Source organism: Oxyura jamaicensis, chromosome 4 (genome assembly GCF_011077185.1).
Source record: "Oxyura jamaicensis isolate SHBP4307 breed ruddy duck chromosome 4, BPBGC_Ojam_1.0, whole genome shotgun sequence".
NCBI classification, from domain to species: domain Eukaryota; kingdom Metazoa; phylum Chordata; class Aves; order Anseriformes; family Anatidae; genus Oxyura; species Oxyura jamaicensis.
The window spans coordinates 80,917,500-80,938,202 of NC_048896.1; the positions used below are offsets into that span (position 1 = coordinate 80,917,500).

Here is a 20,703-nt window from a genome sequence, read left to right on the forward strand (position 1 = left end):
TGAACTGAGCTAAAAAATGTGAAGTGGAACACTCAGAATGTTATTAATGCCCCTTAGCACTTGTATCTGTGTCCTTCAGTGCAGTAACCCTAAGTATTTGTATGCATCTCAGGAACTGCACCACGGGAAACAAACAGCAAGAACATGATTAATTACTGGTAGTTACCTTTTCTCTGACAGACTCTCCAGGAATGAGCTGAGGTTCAATGGTAATGAACAGTGTTATATAGGAGCCCTCGCTCAGATTGCGCACAGAATCGTAACCCCTCTCCATTCCCAGGTTCTTCTCTTTGCTGTAGCCAAGCAGTACTGGAGGAATATCCACCTTGAACGTACCATCAATCTACAACATACAGTAGCCCACACATATCAACTGTCCGTGACAAAAAAAAATCACCAGTGAAACAATTCTCATAAAGGCAAGACTTCTTTCTCAGATACATTTGGTATTGGTATTCAGGTATTTTATTCCCTTGCTTTCTGTATTATTCTGAGCTACAGAACAGTAATACAAGAGTATGTGATACGTGTTACCTGTGGGGAACCCATGAGACATTTCATTGTCAAAAGTATTAGTTACTATTTGATTTCAGTCTCTTTTGCTTGTCATGGACATTAATATTTAATGTAATGGAAATCATACACACTAGTACTTAGAGAGAAAGACTCCCAGCCTTTCACTGTTTTTCTTTGAAATATACATTATTTTATGCACACACACCCCAGAGCTCCCTGTGGAGCAAGTACTTTAAAAGAAATAAAACATGCAATTTTTATTTTTATTTTTTTAAAAAAGACTAACACTGTGCAGGAAGGGTAATGTGTGCTGTCATACTGTACTACCCACAAGAAACACTTATCCACAAGCTCCTTCCTCACCAACAAATAATACATATATTGATGTTGAGGAGTCAACATCTACTCTCTGTACTGCATTCCTCATTCTTTAAGTCTTTTGAAGCTGCTGAGTGGGAAAACAGAGGACAATAAGGTATGAATGTACATGGCCATAAACTGTTCTCAAAACATTCTCAAAGAAATGTTCTCATGCAATTTTTCAGCTTCAAGTGCTTTTCTCTGTGTATTTTCAGACTGTTGGTAAGACTAAGCAGCAATCTCCACATGGCATTATTGACCTGGAAAAAGTGACAAAATGGCAAAATACAGATTGCAAGATGACCCTTCCCGAAGACAGCATCACGACAATGTGCTGTTGCCTCTGAGCAGGATGCATCTGTGAGATGCTGCAGCACCTTCCATGGAACTACTGATGTTTCTCGGGTGCAATCGGAACCAGGCCCATTCAGCCAGATCCTCCATGGAAGAGGGCTCTGGCAGACTCATCATCCCTTTGCACCTCCTTCTGTCACCACAAACAGAAGAGAAAGCTCTTCCTGAAAGGTCCTATCAGAAAAGAGATGGCATGCCCCGCACTTGCTAGAGCAAGACTCAAAAAGTACACAGCTTTAAGAAAAAAGCAAGAAGATCAACCTGATTTGGGCAGAATTCAGATAACGGCTTTAGGCAAAATTTAATGCTGTACTTGAAGAATTGTCCATAAAGACCTGAGTCTTCCATCCTCCTGGACAGGATGACTGCTGACAGGAAGGACATCTTCAGTAGCAGATGAACAGATGATTCACTGGGCTGGCTCATCAAGCATTTAAGAGCAAAATTAAGTTTTCATGAGGAGAAAATTAAATAAATCACACAATTTCTGCTGCAGTAGAGCAGAACGGGATGAAGAAATGCTTCATTTGCCATTGCAATTTAATCGCTATATAACTGCTGGACTGATCACACTTTTTCAACTTCAGTAAGAAATTCTGCTCACATGAAAACAATGCTGGGAAGATTTGTGCAAGCACTCACACTGTGCCCCAGGGCTCTCAAACAGTAACACCTCCTCCAGGAGAGAGTCAGGAGTGCATCTGACAGAAATCCTGCAGCTAGTCTGGTCCTACAACAGAAAGGCTGACTCAACAACAAGTACCAAGAACAGAGGTTATCATCAATGGTAGTCAAAGATGGATTATGGGGTACATCTTTCACTACATATTGGTATGCAGTCTGTAAAAATGTCTAAGTCCATCCATTAAGTCTGTCAGGGCTGTGAGTAGACATATTTCTCAGGTGAATTTCATCTATTTGGCATAGATTCAAGAAGGATCTTATTCTTTCTTGTTTGTTGACCTATAACAACAGCGGTCACGTTAAATGACATTGTTTGCACAGGATATCCAGGATATCCAAAGGGTTATGAAAAGAAGGCTGGAACTTCTTACTACTTACCTTTTCTTAAAGTCAATAAGAACTTAATTCTACAGGGCAGCACAGCCCTCAAGCACTCATATTCATCGTTTTGCCTCACAAGTTGATGATAGCATGTTATTAGTGATCCAACAGAAGGAAGTGGACTAGCACTGCTTAGATAAACACTGTCCAAAACTTGTCAGCAATGAAAAGAATGCCATGCTTTCTTGAATCCCTTGACAGTTATGTTCTGTTATGCCTTGCAAAAGGGTGGCCCAAGAAAAACACTTTGAACTCCAAGATTAAATTAAATGAGACCCCTACAGACTTATCCTCCACCCAAAGAATCCAAGAGGCTCACAATTTTAAAGCCTTTATAGTTCTGACAAGTTGTCCATATAGCAAACTAATCTGTGTCATTAGGTATGCACCTGATTCCAGAATCTTCATGAAGTAAGCAACTGAGACTTGTGGCATGACAGCTTGATCTACACATGCAACTGCCCTACAGAGCAAGAATTCTAAAGCAGGATTATGAAACAAAAAGGCTATTGACGTGAAAAATTAGCTACTTTAATCTAAGTTCAGGATGGGTGGCTGGACAAATAAAATAATAATAAAAAAGCCTTTCCTCTATGAAGAAGTGCATGTTATCCTAGCACTCCCATGACTAAGTGCTGATATCTCCTGAAGAAAGCTTCTCTTGAAGCATTCAAAATATGGAGGAAAGAAGGGACTGGGAAAGGCAAAGGTGAAAATGTGGTGACTCATCAGAAGTGTGAAAAAAGAGTTAGGTCAAATTTCTTTAACACCTATCTAGGCAATGCAGTATCAGAAATCTCAAAAGCCATTGTCAAAACCATCTAAAGAGTATGTGTTAGCTTCTATACTGAAGGAAACCATGCTGTGTTGTCAGTGCAGAAGTATGCTTGTCTATCTTTTCTCCCTTGAAAACGTTGAACTTACTAACAAATACACACCAAATGTGACAAAGGACAGCACTTTCAAAGATACTTTTAGGCAGTTCCATAAAAATAGACTTGGAAGCACAGATAACATAATTAAATCTGACTACCCTAACCCTAACCCCTTCCCACTCTCCGTCTTTTATTTTAAGAGATATACTCCAAGTTATTGATGCTTACCTTTGCTTGAAAATATATGGTAGTAAATGGAATTTTAACACATCCCAGCCAGCGTCTCTCAACACAAGTGTGGATACCACTTCTTCTGTCACAATCATCCTATTAAAAATTTGGCCAACGTAAGAATTTGTAAGACAACTTCATTTTATTTAAATTCTATCAACAGTTTCATGAAGGCAATTATTAAAACAATACAGGATTTTTTATCATTTAACTTACTGTAAATATAAGTTCAATTACTACTATGACAATTAGTGCATGCTTTTCAAGTGTGCCAGATGCTGAACAAAAAGGTCATGGTCCTTGACACGATGTACTTGCATTTAGGGCTCAAGTCCCGTATGACTTGTGATGAAGATCTCAAAAAATCTGACAAAGAGTCTACAGGAGTTTTCCCAGGCTAAGTAAATTAAGTACCGGTCTTCTCATAAAATGTTTTACTAGAATTTAAAAAAAGGCCTTTTGAAGGTAAAATTGTAAGAAAATCTAACTAATAGCTGTGGAGTGGAAGCATTATTTTCACATGTATTGCCTCCCAGTGATTTCCAAATCTAGTATGATCAGCCTACAAGCTTAAAAACCAGAAGATTTCTCCAAATGCCAGACATCTGAGTTTCAAGACTGTACCTTTCTTCTTCCTTCTGCTTCATCAAATACCATTCCAGTTTTGAGTACAGAATTCTGTTCTCAGTGAAATGTGTGCATTATTTACTTCTTGGTTATATTTTCAAGAAAATTGAGGGCTGCTATTTTTATCCATACTGAGTTAACTGGGAAAGCGTTCACTGACTTGAACAGGGAAAGGACATATACCAACACAAAGAGCCTACTTTTCACCTTGTAAAACAGAGTAAGACAGAGCATAAAAAGGTTAATAAAAGAATACAGGAACTGGGATAAGTCACCTGGAATTTAGTGTAAAAAAGCAAGAAAGAAATACAAGCTGATTAAGTTTAAGAGTAGAATTCAGACTACTATTCATGTGTTGCCTCTCAATTTTATTACCTCAAGTGTCATTAAATGTCAGTGAAAGATTACATACACATGTTGAACTCTAGTAGCAGACTATATAGTACAACCTTAATTTGTACTAACAAAGGTTAACACTATAAAGACTGCTCCCTTGAACAGTATTGCAATATTGACTAGACATAACGGTAAAAAATGACAAGGTAGAGAAAGAAGAGGCTCAGGAAGGAGGGTGAGCCAAAACCAGGACAACTATTACACTGAAAAGTCTTATTCTGACAACTTGAAAGAGTTCACAATATTCTGTAAAGCACATTGACCTTCAATTATGAACTCACCTCTGTAACATCATGAAGCACTTCATCAAAAACATTAATGAACACTTCATCCTTCACTGACTGCAAACTGTGGGTGCTGTAATCAGAATTAGGAGCTCTGAAATTTTGAATAAACAAAGAAAGTGTGATTTGAATAGAACTGAGGAAATTGAATAGATCTGTATCCTCAAACTGAATTCTTACTCCTCAGAAATAGTTTGGTTTAATTTTGTTATACCTAAACGGAAGCTCAAGTTCCTCATTCCAGTTGGGGTTTGGACCTTCTGCTGTTGTTGTCCGGCAAACTGTTCTCTGAAAAGAAACTTCTACAAAAGGACGGACTAAAACCTGTAAAAAAAGATATCAAAACAAAGAAAACAGGCCTCTATAAAATGCCACATCAGAACATACTACATTGCATATTTTCATGTATTTAAGGAACATAAACATATACTTCATGAAGGTCACACTGGTCCAGTCCAGACAAGCACTTTTAATATAGCTCAAATATTGCTCTTTCCAAGATTCTCTAAGCATTTACAAAGCTTTTTTGTTTTGTGTGTTAATGTTTCAAAAAGGTGATGTGTACCCAGAGTATGTCATGTATTACATACACTAGGAAAGCCACATTTTCCCCCAAGTCTGTGAAAACTCCTGGCTAACTAATCAAAGAAAAATGGAAACAGGTGATCCAGTCACCAGTGCTCTTTTATCCTCTTATCTGTAATCCAAGAAGCCTACTGCTGCAACCCTGGCTGTCTCTGAAAATGGTCTCTATTGCAGATAATCAACTTTTACTAGACACAACAAACGCCTAATGTAATTAAAAATGCATTAATGGAGCATTTCATTAGCATTCAAATGCTCATGTCAGAACCATTTCTACATTTCAAGAAGCTATAATTTTGAAGGAAATCCTAAACAAATAAACAACCCTCCCATGCACCACCACCACACACGAAAAAACAAAAACAAACAAAAACCCAACCCCAATGGATTTCCATCTTCATTCAGAAGGATGCTGAACCTAGTTCTCAATAGCAAGCAAATGTAGTTTCAGTATCAGTCATGTGAAAGTCTCCGCTGATTTAGACAGAGCACAGTAGGCCCAAAGTTCAGACTGAAAACAGTCAAAAACAGACATAGAAGAGTAAGAACACAGCAGCAGGTACCTGAATTTTCTCCTGCTACTCTTCCAAGCTTCAACTTTCTTCAGATGGAGGGACTTTCCTAAGCCTGTATCGTGACTTTTCTAAGCCTTCTCTGTCATATTCTTCTTTCTCCCCTACTCCCAATGACTGCCATTCTGGCAGAAAAGCCCAACCATCTTTCACTGCACAGTAGCCAGTCTAGATTTCTGACATCTTTATCATCCTTCTCTGAATCTTTTGCAGCTTAACTATCTTTTTGGAGCTCCATGAGTGGGCAAGCTAACGTTATTGGTAAGATATCTTTCCGATGGTAAGCGTGCCTGTGAAAAGGGGGAATGCTCATAATTTCATGTTAACAAATGATTGATATAATTTTCATGAGTTTTATAATATACCTGGTCAAATGCCCAGTCTACACTATCAGTTGGGCTCCGGGCTGATGGAGAGGCTGCAAACATCTCGTTAAAGGACCTTGAAGACTTGGATGGTTGTTGAGGTTTGCTATGAGAGGAAACAGACAACATCATCATGAAAAGACAGAGAACCTATTATCAAATATGAATTCTTCACAACATACTTTAACCACACAAAGTTCTGGAAATGCTTTTGGTATCTTTGTGTTATCCTTCCTATGTTCAAGTCATAACTACTCAGTCAAATAACAAGAAAAAACATGCTAGAGTACGGTAGCAAGTGTATTGCTCCTGTAAGCCTCATTGCAAAAGTGCTGTGTGCCTTGAGGCTCTTCCTTCTGAAGAATTTATAGACCCCAGATTTTTATTTTATTTAAATTTTTAAAACTTCCCCTGGACAATCTCTTTGAGACACAGACTTTTCAGCTTAAGGAGATGAATCCCCAAAGAATTCACGAACTGTGTAGACTTCATGGTATCTAGGCAAGGCCTCTCTGACAAAATTAAACCCACATGAGGATTACACCGTCAGCAACTCATCAGTGAAATAAATGATAAATATGCTTATTTTTATAGTGTTTCCAAATAACTTTTTCAGTACTAAGCAACAGTAGATATTATAAAAGGAAAACTATTCACAGAAAAAAGCAGCTCAAAATAAGATATCAGAAAACCAAAATATTGGGACAGTTTTCAGCTATTTTTGTTCTACTGACAGTAAATTCAAATTCTCATTTTTTCCTTCCTGTTAACATATTTCTAATATGAATTGCTTATTACTGTGTTTTAACTTATTTACAAAAATCCAATAGAACTTTTTTTTAAATTTAAATAATAGATAGATAAAACAAGCAGAAGATACTAGCAGGATGAAGATTATCTCCAATTTAAATGTAATGTGTATTCATTTTGGGAGAGCAAGAGAGAGAATGCTGCTGTAATACATCACTTATGAAAGTGAACTAGACTGCTCAGGACACAGCATCATGCAGCACAGGCATTGCCTTAATATGCCTGAGGGTCACAGTCACCTTCAAAGTTAGTAAAAGCCAAATCAGGCTCACTTCATTCCCTTAAATGTCCACAGAGTGCTTGAGAAGACTAAGAGGCAACCCTCAGGAGATAAATACAGTAGGGATAACTGGAATTTTGTAATATATATATATATATATATATATATATATATATATATTTAAGATATTATGAATTGAAATTGCCTTGAGTATAACTAGGCCGCTTGTTTAAGATATAATTAACCCAATATTAACAGTGTTACGATGTTGTCAAAGCTACAAGTTATCTTCCAGACAGCTTTTTCCTCAAGCAGATGTGTAATTTTTCATAAAACATTTTTTGAATTTAGCAGGTATTAATAAATGGTTGTGTTATTCTAAAAGCTTTGAAAATGGCATTTTTATTATTAAATAACAAGATAAATCTATACATGCTTCTAACATGAGGATCAAAACAACACGACTGAATTTCAACATCAGTTGTTTCAGCTGTCCTCAAAACAGTTGAAACCCCAATATGAATCTGGATTGAAAACAAGCATATAAACATACCTCATCACTGGTTTTCTCACTGGAATATCAAAAGCTCTAATGACGTTCACCAACAGTTTTATATCTCCATCTGATAAATTCTGTGCTGTGACCTTCTTTCTTTCTTTTCTTCTTGGCTTTAATGGTCGTTTTGGTTCTGCCAGTTTAAAGAGGCCAAGTCCCAAAATACTAATAATCAGAAAACAGACATTTAGTCATTTTTGCACAGAATCCAGAATTCCAGTGTCTCTATGACACACATGCTAATTATGCACTAACAGAAAAAGAAAATACACACTGCTAGTGTCATACAAGCCTCTATGAAATGTCAAAATGCTATTATCGTTTAGTACTATGCAATCCATTTGTCTTATATTTCATAAATACTAACTTAAATGTGAAAAAGTTTTTTTATTGTCTTTTCCCCCCCCCCAAAAAATACATTAGATTTAAATAAGACAACTCAAGATATATCTATAACTACAGTGCTATAAACAAAGTATCTAGCAGGTGACAACCCAATACATAAAAGAACTCTAATTACACAGCTATGTACAACAAACAAGAGGCTATAGAAAGGAAGCAGAATAAATATGCCACAACATACCCTGGACCCTCAGAACTTAAAACCCAAGGCAAAGCAGAACCAAAGGAAAAAAAATGGGAAAAGAATAAAAACCAGATATATATTTTCGCTTATCATTGATATTAACTGCAAAAATACCTCGGTGACAGAAGACAATCCAAAATCTACTTTAAAAACTGATAGCCAATAGCGTTACTTCCTTATATACTTCCTTAATTACTTTTAAGATAAATCTGTGAGTTACTGAAATCTCACTAAGCAGATACTTTAATGGTGTTATTTTAAATTCACTAACTATATTAATTAGCAAATTATATCCAATTTGAATCTGTATTCATGATAAGAAAATACAAACCAAGCATTTGATCTTAAACAACTTCAAAAGCTCATTAAAGTCTCAACTGGATTTTTCCCACTCTGAGATGTGAGAACAACTGAAAACCAGGATGAACCCTGTTTAAGTGTGCAAGTCTCTGTATCTCCAGCAGATGGGACTGTTTAGATTTATACCATTGATTCAGAAAGTGTTAGCTGTACTTCAAGTGTGTCACACTTAGAATTAAGACAAGCAGTTTTCTTTTAGAAGAAAGAAAAATATCTACCCTTCACAATCTGTTTACTTATGCAGATTTTAAGTGAGCAACACTAAATAAGAATCATCTATGTAGTGATGACTAATAAATGTTAAGATCAAGAAGTACGAGATTTGGAACAAAAATTCAAAGAAGATGCATAAGTAATATAACCGTACAAAAGAGAAAGCATTTCCCAAATCAGCAACATTTCTGAAAGTAAGCAGCATATTTAGCAACAGCATACAGAAGTAGATGAAATGTACGGTAAACAAAATCACCAAAATATACCATGCTAAAACTTATTTACATGCTATCACGTTATTTCGACCAAATCCATCCTTTTTCCTCAAAAAAAGTTTTTATATGCTTTATCAATACTCTGTCTACTGGCAGAGGGGTACATAGTGACAGGAAAACCATGTATTACACCAAACACAGCATCTCCTTGGCTGGTCACATCAGTACAATTCGCAAAAAAGGATCAAAGATAAATTTATGTTAACTGACTTAGAACCAATAAAGATAACTCCCTTACCCCAGGCTAGGAATCTCCTCTTCATTGACAAGATCAGAGAGAAGGAAATGGTGTTTTGCTATTAGGAAACGGTTTATTACTGATTCTCGAACCTGTGAATGGGGAGAAACAAACAAAAAAGTTCAAATAGATTCTTTATTTTATCCCTCTTTTAAATGTCATATTAATGTTCTTTCCACCAGATATTTATTTGGAACATACTATAAGCTTATTTTTATGAATACAATGATTTTCTAGGAACATACAACATAGTCAGATGTAAACATATGAAAGCATACATCACAAGAACAGAAAATCAAGTGTTATCTAATTACAGCCCATCATCAGAAACAATCACAACAATAAACAACCCTGACAGACATTTTTTTGGGGCATCTAAATGAAGTTACAGAAAAGACTATGCAGAAATGTATATGGTATTAACTATAGGGACTAAAGGCAACGCTTTGGGCTGCAGGACACAGGCAAAGCCTGTGTTACTAAAACCCATAATTTAAAATAGATGTTTAAAAATCCTTAGTTTCTTTTGTTTCTGTGTTCTCCCAACAGCAGTATATAAGTATAGAAGCAGACTGACTGAGAGCATTGTCTTTTTTTTTTTTTTTTTAATATTTCTTTTTTGTCTGCTACTCAGACTAGTAATGTCTTTATACACTGTTCTATTACAAGACCAGCTGCGGAAGAGAAGTAACAAAATTTTCTACCATACATCTCCTTTCATTATTTTAAAAAGTTTTCATTTAAGGTAAGGTATATGATTTGATAAGGTATATGATTATTACCTCAGCACACTTTCACTGTGCTGAGGTGATAATCATATAAAGATGACATTTCAGAGTGAAATGAATTGCAGACCTGATGCGAGCAATCTAATTTTCAAGCACATCTGACAATTTACAGAAGTGTAAAATATCCAAGTGTTACTTTCAAAAAGACTACTTATACTTCCTGTACAAGAGTGACAAAGGTACCATAAGGCATTTAACTCTGTACTACTGTACTATTATTCAGTACACTGCATAAACTGTATTTGAGTACACACATGAATATCATGCAAAGCATATAGGGCCGCCACAGACAGATATGACAGCTCTGTTCAAAATAGTTTTGATATTATCATACGGAATCTGGGTTTTGGTACTTAACAAGACTTGCTTGGGAGATTTAAACATTCTCCATTGTCTTTGATTCCTTTACAAAGAATCTTTTACATTAGAATTTACAAATAATTCTTTTACATTATTGCTAACAGGCAAGTTGTTTTGTCCTACATCAAATCAACCTTATAATCATACTAAAAATCCCAGGCAGCCAGCAAAATGTTATCTACCTTTTGATATTTCCAGCACTAGTAATAAACTGGTAGACATGTTTCTCATTTGTTACTTGCCAAAATACTCCAAAATTGCAAACTTTTATTCCATATTCAACCAAGGTTTCACCCTCTCCTTTACTCCCGCAAAGGATTAAAGAGAATGTCTCACTCACTATAACAGATTACAAAAATAAATTAAACCAAGGAAAGGGGGAGAGAATATTACTCTAATGCAAAAATGAAGGTAATGTCATATGTCCCCTGCCTTTGGCTGCAGGACAAGACCTTTTGTGTATCACATTAAATGATTTTCACTTTCATGGAGAAAAGTTCTTAGCAACACAATTAACAAGAAGGAAAATGGAGAGAAGGGGGAAATCAATGAATACCTGGGACACAACAGAACAAATTTCTGGAACACTGGACCAGAAAAGGATTTATAGAACTTGAAAAACCCTGTTTTTCCTGTCATTTTCTGTAATGCATATTTTTGAGGAAATATATCTCTTCAGTTAATTTTTTATCAGTCATTCACAAACCTCTACTTGTTTTATTAGACCTGTTTCAGGCCTAACTTGGAATTATAAAAACATCTGTAGGCCATGTTTAGTGCTGAATCATTTTTTAGTACTCCTGGAAATTGGACATCCAAGTGCAGCAGCAACAAATGGCTCAGAGAAATATGATGGATCCATGTACTTTGCCACTTACCTTTTGTAGATAGTTGGCAACAACTGCTCTGCGTGCATCTAGGTAATGTTTGCTGTCAATCACATCCCTTTCATGTAGTCTTTTCTCATAGTCCTAAAACATTTATTAGAGTTTGTGATTTGATAAATAGCCAATGCTTTACTACATACAAGAAAAATGGTTAATATTTCATTAATATTAATGTATGGATCAAAGTAAACCAAAACAGATGTCAGAAGTTCATAAAGCTATTTTTAATGCTAATGTATAGAGCAACAGCATTGCACAACTTCCCTGAATAGAGAAAAGAATTCCATTAAGTTAAGGCTCATGTGGTTTAAATTATTACGAATAACTTTATTTCCCTCTCTTCTTTTTAAAGCAGGACTCTGACCTGCTGTTGTAAACTGAAATTCCATTTCAACTGGAATGGGTTCGTGTTGCTGCAGCTGCAATAGGATGAATCCTTTATAAAAAGAAGTGATACGATATTCATGGAAGACGACCTGATACTTGAACTGCATTTTAAAACATAACTAGTTTTCTTAGTGTCTAACACCAGAAGAGCCTATACTTGTAGGTAATTTTGTGAGAAACTATTACTGAGCTATTTTGAATTTGCATTCAAGAAATAAAGTGATTTATTAGTATAATAAAGTCATTAGTTGTACACAGTGAGAAAGTGAAAGGTCTTTAAGCATCTAGAGTGTGAAGATTTTGCTTTGCCTGAGGTTTGAATAAGAAAAAAAGGCTGTAACCCAACCGATGGGCTGAGATGAAAAATACGAGTTGCCCTGTAGAAGTTCTGGGAGTTCTTTGCTGGAGCTCTTGGTCCAGTATTTCAGGGTCTTTCTTGCACTGGACAAGAGGTTCAACTTAGTCTGGTGAGGAAAAGATTAATGGGCAATCCATTATCTGCCCACACCTAGCTGGGGGACAGTTACAGAGAAGACAGAGCCAAACTCTTCGTAGTGCCAGACACACACAAGGGAGAGCAGCCATTAAGAACTACTTGGAAGGTTTGGGTTGGACACGAAAATAAATAAATATATAAATAAATCACTGGAAAGGCGGTGCAGGACTGGAACAGGTTATCCAGAATGGCTGTGTAAATCTACTACTTTTCAAGACTTGGCTAGACAAACCACATAGCTGGCCTCACCTAGTGCTGACAACAGCCCCATCACTTCAGTGGAAAACAGGATCTCAGGAAAGCAGGAAAACATTTCATCTCCAGACAATGTTTTCTGAACAATATTTCCACAATTCTATGAGTTTTCATATTTCTTTGCCAAACAGCTAGTAAACCAACTATGAAAAATACCACTTTTAAACTTATAATGTGAACTTGAAACAAGCGATTGTGGGTTTATCCAAGTTACCCTTAATGGGAAGAAAAAAAACAACAACAACAATAAAAAAATTCTTATACTGTGGGTTTTTTTTGGCTGATAGCATGAAATGAACAAAGTTAGTCCATAAAGTTAACTGGATCAAAAGTATGTATCAAAAATGTACCACAGCTTTAAATAGCAGATAAAAAAACTAATCTAATATTTGAAAAGGAGAAATGTTTACTATGAAGAACCATATCTGAGTTAATAAGTATCTTTTAAGAAGATATAACCCAAAAAGAAAGGAAGGAAGGAATTGTTCAAAGAAATTTATGCAAGGGATAAAGCAGCAGTTGCCAAAATTTTACATGATTCTGATCCTGAGAAGGCAGTGAACACACTGAAACGCTCCTTAAATACACAAATTGCTAAAGTACAAAAGAATGTGTGACTTAACAGTAACAGTGGAATTGAATATAACTGAAGTATGAACCAAATAACAAATGCACACATTGCATTTCAGTAGGGTAATTAACAGGCAAGGACAGGTTAAGCTAACTGGAACAATGTACAGAAATAGAAATAACTGCAACATAGGCTATAGTAAAACACTAAAGGTTTTAATACTCATTAGTGTCATTCCTCCTACCACTCATCACAGAAAGTGTTCAAAAGTTAATAAGCCTAAGCCGAAATTACCTTTGCATTACCCTCTGTACTTTAAATCACCTTTTTTTTTTTTTTTTTTTTTAAAAAAAAAAAAAGTGTCTTAGAAAATTCACATCTACAGCAGCTGCTGTGTTGTATTTTTCCACTCCCATGGCATAGCTACATAACTACTTCCTTGCAGGGAAACTATCTTAATTATACTAAAATAACACCAGAAAAGACTGAGGGATAAAAATTCTATTTTTTTTTTAAATGTCAGCAAAGCTGTGCATTCTTTATGGGACTAACTGATTTTATTTCAAGTCAAATACACTTGACTCGTCAAATACACTAGAACTAGAAAAGAAATGCAATCTTTTCCTAGAGGACGTACTCCAAATAATTTCAGATAACAATCTACCTGGAATAGTTTCTCACTGATTTCTCGTTCACGCAAAGGGACTTGCTTGTAGTTTCGGAACTCTGCCACCTCCTCGTTCCTGAGCTGCAAGAGTCGGAATCTCTTTGATCTATTAAATTCTTCATCAGAAACAAAATTAAATTCTTGCTGCAACTGCTCCAATCTGAAGAAATCAGGAACGTGTGCCTCACCACTAGTGGCGACCTAAATTACATTAAAAAAATATTAAACTTTTCATACTGAGGAAGAGAAGTCTACAAAGCAACGTTTGTTAAGTCTTACCTGCACATTGCAAGAATGTTCATTTTAAGCAGAAGCAGTTAAAATGGATCAAATTGAGACTGAAACATTAAATGTTTTGAAGCAGATTTATGTTGAGCAAAGTGCATGAAACCACTGAATTTTACTGTATTCTTTAGTGTATTCTATCTCCCCTAAACATAAACAAAACATTGAAGAGGAGAAAAGGTGATTCGTTTATGTAACTTCAGCTATCTAAATAGCTTCTCAATTTGATGTTTAGAGAAGTCCCAACTTCTACAAATTAAACTTCTTTGTGCAGACATCATTAACTAGCAACTTCCTATTTAATACCATACAAGTACACTGGGAATAAGCCTGAATTTTAAGGAAAAAAGAAGTTCCAACTTGTGATTTTTTAATATGTAATTTAATCAGTTTGCATATTCCCTAATGCCTGTTTTTTTTTTTTTTTTTTTTTTTTAACCACAAGAATACTATTGAACTAATGAATTAATAAATAATATTTTTTATAGACCTTTTGCTTCTTAACATTCACCCAAGTATATCCATGAGAATACACAAATCTATTAGTTCCGAAAAAAGCACTTACCATAATCATCTGCATCAGAGCTGCATTGTTTGGGTCATTTGGATCAAGTTTTGTTTCTGCTGCCCACTTGGCTAGTTTCTTCATGTCAGTTAAGCCTGACGTGCCAATGGATGCAATAGCATCAATATTTTTTAAAGCACTGAAGAGAAAATAGAAAGAACTGATAGCAGATGTTTCTACCAAAAAGAGATTTGTTGTAGCAACACTAAAAAAAAATAAATTTTGGAAAAAACAACCAAAACAAAAAATCTATAACATGGAAAGTAAGTTCTACTACAGAATTCTCAGTACAAACCTTTTATTGCAGGAAATATTGCCATCTGCCTCCTACCTGCTCATTTCCACCCCTATGCCATTTTTGCCCTCAAAACAAAGCCATTCTTTCTGTCAGTGCACTGCAAAACAATGGACTGAACTGAAGTATATTGAAAAACAAAACAAAACCACTCTCTTCAAACAGCTGTTATATGGAAGAGGTTAACCTCTCTAAAACCTGCCTGGTTTCTGTGATTCTTCTTACAACACATGCATTTCTCCAAATTGCAGTTACATAACAAGAATGATGAATTGCAAAGGAAAGCTGGGGGAAATATGAAGGAATCGCTGAAAGGGAACTCTTATGCAAGCTTTCTCATTGTGGAAAACATGCAGTAGACTTCTCTGAAACACTGAATGTGATCATGTTCCTACAAAGACAAAACAAGGTTTTCCATGACTTAAGGTGCTTATTGATTCAAACATATAACATATACCTACACTATCCCATACTTCTGATTACTAAAAGTAAGATTTTTATGTTAAATTGCATCACAGCAAGTAAATTATAGTTTTGACAATACATACTTAAAGGAACTTCCCAGATCCTTGCTTGAAGTCCTGTTTTTGCTCTGTCTACTGGATACTGTTTCTGGATGGACCTAGGACCTGACTCAACCTCGTGCCCTGTCTGGAACTGCTGCCGGTGCCCTGCTGTGCCTGTTATGTTTGGATCTTGTGGGACTGCATCCTGGCTGGCACTGAGTGAACTGTGCTGGCTCACCCTTGGCTTCTTCTCTCTTCCATAGCAGCCCTGAAACCCTGGGAGGCCCAGCTCCCAGTCCCACTCTTTATCCTTTGCATGCTCTCACTTATTTGTATTCACAGCAGTCAAGTTACGGTAGGTGGTCAGGAGGACATTTGTGCAATGATTTGCTGACCTGGATATGCAATTTCATTACCTATACACCACAGACTGTGGATGGTGTCCCTTCTCTCATTAACAGTCTGTTCTCTATTTAGAATCTGAGTATTTACTGGAAAGCTTTAAAAACTCATGGGTCTTTTTCAAGCTTGGTTAGAATCAGCCAACATATCCAGCATTTACTGGAGCAGCAGAGAAAGTAGTGACATCAAGGCTGTATCTTTAGGCAGTCCTGAACAAACACACACTGAATCACAGTTATGCTGAAAAGCTCTTGGGAAAAGACTAACTTTAGGCACAAAACTCTCGTCTCAGGCTTTCACAATAGACAATGGAAAGTCACAGATGGGTGTTCATCTCTAGAGGGTGATTCAAAGAAGAGTCTTTTAAATTGAACACCCTTTTGGAATTCCCCATTTTTCCATTTGCTACAGAGAGAGACTACTGTAATATTAGTCTCCTGAGTCTGAAATTAACCTTTGGGATTTGCATCCTTATGTTTTTATCTGATGCTATTCTAGTCTCATTGAAGTCAGCACGTTACTCATATGCTGATCAGCAAGTTACTCTAATGGCTGCAGCTGGAGACAAAAATAGTAAAAGGGTGATGTGGGTGCCAATATTTAGTCTCTAAATACATAAAAATCCAACGAATCCAATCAGCTGGAAGAAGCATTGGCTCAATTTAGTAAGCATGGGGAAACTTTTAAGGCTTTACAGTGAAATTACCTGAGGTCATTAGAGAGGCAGACTTTGACTTTACTGGAATTATACAAAAGCAACAAAATAGACAATGATCTACAATGTCCAACATGAAGTCACAGGGCAAATTAGATTGTTTTGAATGCAATAATATATTAATTTCTGCAGCTCAACAGGCTTCTGATGGACAAAAATCATTTAAGAATATTATTTTGGAATGATGTCACAGATGCGAGTTTTTTACTTCAATTCACAAATAGCATCAAGCTCCCATACACGCTTTTAATGCTTTCATACTGTAATTTTTGTTATTAGTTACAGAGAAGGTGTTTAAAAGCATGTGTCCCTGTAGCACTTCCCATATGCACCTTAGATAAGAAAAAGCTGCAGCTTCTGTTCTTAGCAAAATGATTACAGAAAAGTTCCTTGCCAATATAAAGCAAAACCTGGACTGTACCTACATCTTCTATTAGAGTGCCATAAAAATGAGTTAATCAGCTTAAGCTCTCTTTAGCTTTGTCTATAAATAATGTACTAAAATATTTTAATTAGAATTTCTAAGTTTATAAAAAATGCATACCCTAAGGTATCTGCAGAGGGTCACAGTGCAAAATAAAGTATCTAAACTTGAGGAAAAACAGTATGACAATTTTTGACTATGAAAGTCACCTACTCTTTTAAATACTGGTATAATCACTTTCCCAGGAATCACTGAGAATTCATATCATATTACCTTGGAATGCCTGTGGTTTGCTGAGATACTGGAGGAATTAGGGGGATTCCTTTTTCTCCAACTGCCCAGGAGACACTGTTGGATACTTTCCCAGAGGTCATTAAAGTCATTTGGTTGCTACCATCAGCTTCAAAGGAAAAGGACACATCTGTCAAGGGGAAAAAAAACAAATTAGTATATTTTTCCATTCAAGCACAGTGTCTAAACCACTTTAAAAATGCTTTCAAAAGTAAGTAGTCAAATTACTCCTTTAATATAAATGGACAGGTTACATGAAACAAGGTGACTCTGCTGCATGCTGCAGGGAGGGACTTTACAACAGAAGTGAATGATTCCATTCCAACTAAAAAAAGGCTTTTCCATTTGGGACAAAAGAGAAAGGCTACATCTTAAAGGCTATGCCAAAGCTTTTTTTTTTTTTTTTTTTTTTTTTTTTTTCCTTCACAGGTATATACTATTCCAATTCCAAAACCAACAATTCCAGTAGGTTTCAAATTTGGCACATTGTTGTCAATGAGACAGAAATTTAGAGTCAGAAGAATTATGCATGATTGAAAAGTCAGTCCTAAAGCTCTGTGTGATACACAACTGTACAGTCATCATGGTCAATGACATTTACACACAACGTGCTGTAATGATTTCTGTTCCACATTACTTTCCTCCTCAACTTTTTATCCGTTCTTCCGCTCCATCTTTATCTGTATTTTATGTACTCAAAAATTATACAAATCAGTTATCTTACAATGTAGTTCAAACATTATATAAACCTAAAAACTCTGTATGCTATGACATATTATTCTTGTTCTCCTTTCCCAACCTCTCCCTCATTTTATTTTTCCATTTTGGAGTCCCAAGGATCCAATTTTTGACAGAATTTCATCACAACAAAGATGAAGGCAGAAAATTAGTCTGCATATACATTTATACAGCCAGTTCTTCAGTGGTATGAAATATTAAAATCACTGGAACTATACTGATTAATACCATCTGCTTACTCTGCACTATCAGAGGCTTGATAAAGTACAAAAGAAACAAACAAACAAACAAAAAAAACAACAAAAAACAAAACATGACTTCTCTAGGTAGTAGAGCTCCATTAACACTCTAAGCCCACTGGTAAATACACTCATTGCTGTTAATTGAATTTACTCTGAAACTTATGCCAGCCTGTTACTTCTACATGGTTTCAGCAAAATAAAAAGCATTGAAGCATTGAATTTAGAGTCCTTACCACTCCCAACTCCTTCATGGTCCAATACCACACGCTGATTGCTGCTGAACTCTATTTCTTCCATAGGAGCGCTGCCTGTCAGAACTGTAGTCTCAGGAACAGGTATGAACACTTCAGCCAACAGGGTGGTACTGCTCATACCTGTCGTTTCATAGATCTAGAAAAATCCAAGGTAACAGACAGTAAAAAAAAAAAAAGTTCTTCACAATTTATTGATAAGAAGTTGAAAGCATATTGTAGAGTACATGGACAAAAGGTTTTAAGATGACTTAATCATGAAATAATTAATTTGAAGCAATTATATTTTCTTTTTAAAATATCTAATTAGCAGACATTTCAGCTACTAGTAGCTAACTCAGCCTGAGTTCTTAAGCATATTCCCCTCACCTTTCTAATATAGCTATATTAGAAAAGTATGACAAACTTCTGGCTTTAATAAGTATCATTGTACAATATGCCACTGCCTGTCACAATGACTGGTATCAGTGAAGATGCTGGAGAGATTCTGGCTCGCTAATTCCCCCTTACCATGAGAGACTGAGCAAGGCACAGTCCCAGTTCTGGCAGTACAGCAAGCCACTTTCCTCTTGCCCAGCCAGTTTCAGGCACAGAGTGATTTAAGCGACTTCTCCTCTTAGCCCCCGTTCAAGTGTTCATAGTGCAAATAGATGGTATTTTTTGTGGCTTACAATTAGGTGTTACGTAAACAGAACAGGTTGAGGGGCATACACCTCTTCTGAGCTACCTAACAGGTACCTAACATTACCTAACAGGAAAATTCAGCTAAAAGGAGAAGTAGGATCCTGACCACATTTTCCTCCTAAAAATATATCTTATTAGCTCTGTTAATTAGTCACTCCTTCATTAATGCAGGTGTTTTTTTTTTGTTTTGTTTTGTTTGTTTGTTTGTTTGTTTTCCCTCTTTCCCCCCTTCTTACACTTTTTGGATTTATCTGCACTTGACTTAACGAGGAGTGCAACAACGGAAATTACCAGTACTAAATTTTTCCTCTCTCGCAACAAAGATGATGCTATTACTGTGTGGACAAGAATGTTTTAAGAAGAGTATTTTGGCAAGTTTATCTGAGATATAAATCAGTTTTTCTAAAATTAAGAGGCTGCCCTACTAATATATTTAATCACATCTCAACTAAATATTTACCCCTATGCAGCCTATAGTTGTGTTATAAGCTTGTTACAGGCATGTAGATTATTTGTAAAATGTGCATATGTTAGAATTTTGAGAATAAATTAAAGCAGTATTGGTAAAATAAAATCTTAGAACAAGCATCAGAGATGTAGCAGCAAAGTTGAAAGTTTATAAATAGAGAAGCAAGGAAGCGGTATAAGATAAATAATTTGTACAGGGTCCTTCACAGGTTTTTCAGGTCTTTACAACACCAATGTAAAGCAAAATACAAGCATTCTGGGAGGAATCACATTTCACATAATCTTTTTAAAAAATACTATGATGTATCATTATTTACCTGTAGCTTCAAACTCTCCGGCCAATTGAATATTTGTAAATTGAAAATCTGTCCAAAGTGAACTCTGAAATCTGAACTTATTGGTCGGGTAACGGTCCTTGATACTTCCTTGGAGTTGAAAAGGACTTTTATAAATGCTGAGCGTTTCTTCACGTCTTCTCGTCGCAAAACCTCTGCCCTGCAAATAAGTCAAACAAGTGATCATATCAGTTTTAATAACATTTGTAATTTTTGGTTATTTTTAATAAGAATCTGATTGTGCAATGGGAAACAAAAGTCAAACAAATAAAGATGTTATTCTAAAAATGTCACTATACAGGAGTGACTTAAGAACTATTATTTAGCTGTTATTTTTATCTTCTCATGAATATAAAATTATTTAAAAACAGGTCAACACATCCACCGCCATATGAAAGGAAATGTTTATGGATACAAATTTTCCTTCTTTTCCCTTCCATAAAGATACAGGAAGTGATACACTGAGTTATGAATCTTAAGATTTCAGTCACTGGGAATAGAACAGTCAAGCACTATTCTTTGATGAGTCTATTTGCTAAGTAAAGATGAAAGGGAGTTTTTGAATTACTCAAAATCTGCTAGATGTACATTAAATTGTGTGTG

General features: G+C 35.8%; 1 protein-coding gene across 3 annotated transcripts in view; it reads right to left on the bottom strand.

Annotated features, from left to right (window-relative positions):
• The window catches only part of CC2D2A (coiled-coil and C2 domain containing 2A), a 58,996-nt gene that overhangs the window by 11,850 nt on the left and 26,443 nt on the right, over nt 1-20,703 (bottom strand). For all 3 annotated transcript variants that reach the window (XM_035323597.1, XM_035323595.1, XM_035323596.1), the window contains exons 14-26: nt 20,083-20,260; nt 18,596-18,752; nt 17,365-17,512; nt 14,750-14,888; nt 13,897-14,100; nt 11,515-11,607; nt 9,489-9,580; nt 7,814-7,981; nt 6,231-6,336; nt 4,923-5,032; nt 4,706-4,802; nt 3,399-3,497; nt 167-343 (exon numbers count right to left, since the gene is read on the bottom strand). In XM_035323597.1, coding sequence (XP_035179488.1) covers nt 167-343; nt 3,399-3,497; nt 4,706-4,802; nt 4,923-5,032; nt 6,231-6,336; nt 7,814-7,981; nt 9,489-9,580; nt 11,515-11,607; nt 13,897-14,100; nt 14,750-14,888; nt 17,365-17,512; nt 18,596-18,752; nt 20,083-20,260 — 1,768 coding nt within the window. The remainder of the gene's footprint in view (nt 1-166; nt 344-3,398; nt 3,498-4,705; nt 4,803-4,922; nt 5,033-6,230; nt 6,337-7,813; nt 7,982-9,488; nt 9,581-11,514; nt 11,608-13,896; nt 14,101-14,749; nt 14,889-17,364; nt 17,513-18,595; nt 18,753-20,082; nt 20,261-20,703) is intronic.